Genomic DNA, 6,061 nt, shown 5'->3' with positions numbered 1-6,061 from the left:
TTGTTGACTGTATCCTTTGCTCTACAAAAGCTTCTCAGTTTCAAGAGGTCCCATTGATTGATTGTTTCTCTCAGTGCCTGTGCTACTGGTGTTATATTTAGGAAGTGATCTCCTATGCCAATGCGTTCAAGACTACTTCCTACTTTCTTTTCTAGCAGGTTCAGAGTAGCTGGATTTATGTGAGGTCCTTGAGGACTGACATTCAGAATATATAAGGAGAAATTAGACATCAAAAAGACCAACAGTCCAATTAAGAAAGGGCTATAGAACAAACATTCTCAACAGAGGAAACTCAAATGGCTGAAAGACATTTAAGGAATTGCTCAACATCCCTAATCATCAGGGAAATGCAAATCAAAACAACTCTGAGATACCACCTTACACCTGTCAGAATGGCTAAGATCAAAAACACTGAGGACACTTTATGCTGGAAAGGATGTGGAACTCGGGGAACTCTCCTCCACTGCTGGTGAATGCAAGCTTGTACAACCACTTTGGAAATCAATATGGCACTTTCTTAGAAAATTGGGAATCAATCTCCCCCAAGATCCAGCTATACCACTCTTGGGCATATACCCAAGAAATGCTCAATCATACCACAAGAGCACTTGCTCAGCTATGTTCATATCAGCATTGTTTGTAATAGCCAAAACCTGGAAACAACCTAGATGCCCTTCAACTGAAGAATGGATAAATAAATTGTGGCACATATACACAATGGAATACTACTCAGCAGAGAAAAACAATGACATCATGAGGTTTGCAGCAAATGGATGGATCTAGAAAAAATCATCCTGAGTGAGGTAACCCAGACTCAGAAAGACAAATATGTATGTACTCACTCATAGGAGGATACTAGATGTGGAACAAGGATGACTGGACTGCTACTCACATCACCAGTGAGGCTACCTGTAAAACAGGACCAAGAAAGACATGGGATCACCCAATGACAGAGAAATGGATAGATCTACATGAACAGCCTGGACATGAGTGGGAGCAATGAACGGCGAGGGTCGAGGGAAAGAGAGAGATCCACCTGGATCAAGAACAGAGAGGGAGAACAAGAATAGGAGACCATGGTAAATGAAGACCACATGAGAAGGGGAGAAGCAGAGAGCTAGAGGCACACAGAAATCCACAAAGATACCCCCACAAAAGACTGCTGGCAATGGCTGAGAGACCGGGGACTGACCTACTCTGGTGATGGGATGGCCAAACACCCTAATAGTTGTGCCAGAAACCCCATCCAAGGACTGAGGAATCTGGATGCAGACATCCACAGCTAGGCTCCTGGGTGGAGCACTGGGAGTCTAATTAGCGAGAAAAAGGAGGGTTTATATGAGCGAGAATTGTTGAAACCAAGGTTGGATAAAGCACAGGGACAAATAGCCAAACTGGAAACACATGGATATGAACCAAAGGCTGAGGGGCCCCCAACTGGATCAGGCCCTCTGAATAGGTGAGACAGTTGATTGGCTTGATCTGTTTGGGAGGCATCTAGGCAGTCGTGCCATGTCCTGGGCTCGCTGCATGAGATAGCTGTTTGAAACCTGGGACTTATACAGGGATGCTTGGCTCAGTCTGGGAGGAGGGGACTGGACCTGCCTGGACTGAGTCTATCAGGTCGATCTCAGTCCTCGGGGGTGGCCTTGATCTGGAGGTGGTGGAAATGGGAGTGGGTGGGGGAAGGGGAGGGGGCAGGAAGTGGGAAAACAAGGAATCTGTGGCTGTTATGTAGAACTGAATAGTATTGTAAAATAAAATGAAAATTTAAAAAAATCTAAAAAAAAAAAACAAAACAAAAGACATCAGTATGTTAGGAGAAAGCCCTGTTGTTTGGGAGGTCATGAAGGGAATAAGGGGATATAGTGGGTAGGATATGATAAAAACATATTGCATTCATGAATGAAAAGTTTAAGAAATGAACAAAACATTCTGAATAACAATATACCATATGTTTAGAGTTTTCTGCATGTGGATAATGCACACTGTACATATTTGCCCATAATCTCAACCTATCCTTTCTTTCTCCTACTGTTCCCATTTGTCACTTTTCTCCATTAGACACTTTCAGTTCTACATCATTACATATTGCACACATAATTGTTTCTATGCAATATTGAAGACTACAAATGAGACTTTATACAGTATCCGTTCTGAGACAGTCTAATGTACTTAAAGATTATCATCAATTGCATTCATTTCCTAAAAAAACGATGTAAGTTCTTATACTTGACAGGTGAATAAATTCTGTTGCATTGTGCATGTTCCATGTGTTGATGCAATCATTTGTTGAAAAAATAATTTATCAATTGTGATAATGATGCAATAACATTGTGTGCCAACATTCTAGACATTTTCACTTTTTGTCTTTTGTAAGATTTTAGTATGGTCATGCTGGAAAAGCATTTACTAATTATATGTATATGAAAGAAGCCTTCAAATTCTCATAATTAGGAGTTTTGAAATTCTTATCACAACCACCATCTGTAAATAGAATTTTGTCACCAAGAGGAGCAACTCTCTGGCTGAAGTGTATTTGTGAATTGAGCACTTACATCTTAACGTTACACCCATAAGGTCTATACAGGGCTTTGGTTATTAGTATGGGATCCATTTCCTCAGACAGGATTAGAACTTAGACTTTAGTATCCTGCTGCCAGACTCAAGGTCCTTACCTTTCTTATCAGCTGGACTAGGTCTTTACCTAAGAAGTTCTCTGCCTCATGAATATGAAAATCATATGTGTCTATGGTGGTAAATACAGAGATGTCCACACCCTAGAACAACATATGATCAGTCCTCTCCACACTCGCTGAACACACAGGTCCTCACCATGGGATGGATCTGGACCATTCTCTTCCTCCTGTCAGTAATTACAGGTAAGGGGCTTTCTAGTTCCAAACCTGAAGAAGGAACAGGGACTGAGGTGACAATGACATCCACTCTGCCTTTCTTTCCACAGGTGTCCACTCCCAGGTCCAGCTGCAGCAGTCTGGTCCTGGACTGGGAAAACCTGGTTCCTCAGTGAAGTTGTCTTGCAAGGCTTCTGGCTATACCTTCACTGACTATAATATGCACTGGATGAAACAGAGTCCTGGACAGGGCCTGGAGTGGATTGGAGCTATTAATCCTGGAAGTGGTGGTACTGCCTACAATCAGAAGTTCAAGGGCAAGGCCACACTGACTGTAGACAAATCCTCCAGCACAGCTTACATGGATCTCAGCAGCCTGACATCTGAGGACTCTGCGGTCTATTACTGTGCAAGAGACACAGTGTTACAACCCACATCCTGAGTGTGTCAGAAACCTTGGGGGAGCAGGAAGCTACCCTGGGACTGAGATGACAGAGAAGATCAGCCTCCAGACTTACACAGAAGTAATTGTTCTGACTCTCCACTTTTCTGCCTTCTCCTTTGTAAATAAAGTGATCCTGATTGAGGTCCAGTGATCAAGTCATTTACATGATGCTTCTGTAGTAAAACACGAAAGAAGGGAAAACTGTGATAATGCATAGTGACAAAATGAGACTGAAACTCTTTTGGGAGTAGCTTTGAATAAAGTATAATATGAATTTTATCAGTAAAACCCACATAAACAACATCTGCGCACACCAAACTCCTCTCACAGTCTTAAGTAGCCTGAATGCGTGTTTTTAATTCTGTGTTGTCAGCAGAACTTCCGGTTTCATAGATTGTAAGAGATATTTTTATCACAACGCTCTGTCACGTAAGTGTAATTCTTGTAAGTTGACCAAAAGTATTATTAAATTTCTTTCCATAAAACTCATTTATTGACCCAGTATATATAGACTCGGATTCAGTTCTCACTGCCCACATAGCAGCTCACAACTATCTGTAACTTTACGTCCATGGCATCCAGAACCTAAAACCCTTTTCTGGTCTCCACATGTACCATGCATGCACTCACAAACACAAAATAATTAAAAAGTAAAATAATATAAAACTTTGATTTCTCTGACAGTATGGTTTTTGGAAAAAGCTTAAACTCCCAGCACCCAGGAGGTATAGGTAAGAAAGATTAGCAGGTCAAGTTTAGTCTCAGTACACAGCTATTTCCAGGGCATTTGGGACTGCTTGAGACTCAAACTACCATGTCCATTAAATAGTTTTACTAGATGGGCTTGGTTAAATTCAATGGGTCACCAAACAAAACACCTGGCTCCCTGGGGGGCAGATCCTCCTCTGAGCTGTTCACTTTCAAGAAGACCCTGCATGCCCTGAGAAAAGAGGAGAAAGGTCTTTAGAAAGTGTGCAGCTGTGACCAAAAATTCTATCAGTGTGGCAATGGACACATTCAACAACCAGTTCACCCTGAAGCTGAGCTCTGCTACGAGTGAAGACCCAGCCTAATATTACTGGGAAGCAGATACAAAGAGTAGGTTCCTTGTGTACTCAGAAACAGCCTCCCCTTTGAGGATCTCAGGACCAGCATGGGTGATGAATGTCCAGGTGTCACCAGAAAAATAAAATATAATAGATAAGAGAAACATCTGAAGAATGAGTGTGTCTTCTGAGACTCTAAGGTTTCCCATCCCAACTTCATATAAATTCAATTTCCATATAATACAGATGATGCAGTTACTATGACAAGACTCCGAAGTGAGTACAGAAAAAATTACTCATTAAATAATATTGTACACATGTTTTATTCATTACCTCTGAAACATATTAGAAGGGCAAACATCAATTACATGTCATATAAAAAGGCTACAATTTTTCAAACATGAGGTGTCAAACTGTAACTTCTTTCCATGTGCAAGAGGGATTTTCTCAGTTGGAATATATGATTGTGACTTGGGATCTTCGTTCTTGATGTTGCATCCATTGTGTTGAGCCCATGCAGCTGGGCTCAACACAATGAAACATGGTCCCAAGGTGTCATCCACTGATCTGCACAGCCCTCAGCTCAGGGGAAGGAAGGAGGGAAAACTGGACATAATCACATCATCTGTTCTTTATTGCATTTTGGATTTCATCACACGTTTCACTGAGCATATTTTCCTCTTCAAGTGTTTTAATCAAATTGGCCATAATGATCCCTAATATATGATTTTTGTGACTTGGGAAAAGATATTAGAAGAAAGTAAATAAAATAGAGACTGTCCCTTTGCATATCCAGGATTCTGAAGTTAGAGAGGAAGTGACTTACTCACACTTATAGCATATCACTGCCCTATATGTGAATTTAGACAATGTTTCCTATGAAACCCTGGATGTCAAGGCAACCTTCATCTGTTCACAGCACTATGGAACTCACCTGAGATCAGCTTCATCACTGTCCAGTTTTGTATTTAAGGGATGTGAGTCCTTCAATCTTGTGTGATGTCTCCAGTGTATGTATTGCATTCATCCTCATGTTCAGGTTTACTTCAGAACATTTAATTATCTAGTTAAGAACTAACTCCAATGTGGGATTTGTAGGATTTCACCTTACCGGGGAAATTCCTAGGATCAATGATAATTTTTCACAAGAGATTCACTTTCTTTCCCTTCTTTCAACGATTCAAATATTAATGGCTGCATGGCATTTGCATCTTGTGAGATTACATCCTGCCTCCAGAAAGAGATTTTCCATGTCATTTGAAAGTACATCTGGTTGCTGCTCTACTCCATGCATATCTGAAATCCTATTACTCATATCATCAACTTATAACATGCTCCCTCACATAAATCAAAAAGAGTACCATCATTTAAAACCCAAGTGCTTGAGAATATCCGAAGGATGAAAATTGATGGTTGCATTATATCTAAAAGTTGTTCCCTCTGCACTGCTTCCCATCTCATGTATCACTGTGATGAACGGGGAAACACAGACAGCGCTAATGGGAAATAAGCTCTCAACTTTTGTATATCTGAGCTCTGAAATTTGGAAGAGTATAAAGCAGTTCAGTGAAACGTTCTGAAAAGAAGAGTTATCCTGCTCCATATTTACAGCAGTAGTTTCTGTTTTTGAGTCCTCAAAGACAGGGTTCTTAGCATCTACATTTATACAACATTTTGTTGCTTGAAACTTAACAATTTTCTTTTTTTGTACCACA

At 40.7% G+C, this 6,061-nt stretch overlaps 1 gene segment (V, D, J or C); it reads left to right on the top strand.

Moving 5' to 3' along the window:
* The first annotated feature begins 2,796 nt into the window (after nucleotides 1-2,796).
* Nucleotides 2,797-3,297, top strand: LOC114688481. The segment is given in 2 exon segments: nucleotides 2,797-2,882; nucleotides 2,966-3,297. Coding segments are annotated over 2 exon segments (378 nt in total).
* Nucleotides 3,298-6,061: the final 2,764 nt, after the last annotated feature.

Source organism: Peromyscus leucopus, chromosome 14, assembly GCF_004664715.2.
Source record: "Peromyscus leucopus breed LL Stock chromosome 14, UCI_PerLeu_2.1, whole genome shotgun sequence".
NCBI classification, from domain to species: Eukaryota; Metazoa; Chordata; class Mammalia; order Rodentia; family Cricetidae; genus Peromyscus; species Peromyscus leucopus.
The sequence above is the reverse complement of the archived record's forward strand: the minus strand, read 5'-3'. Positions and strand labels throughout refer to the sequence as shown.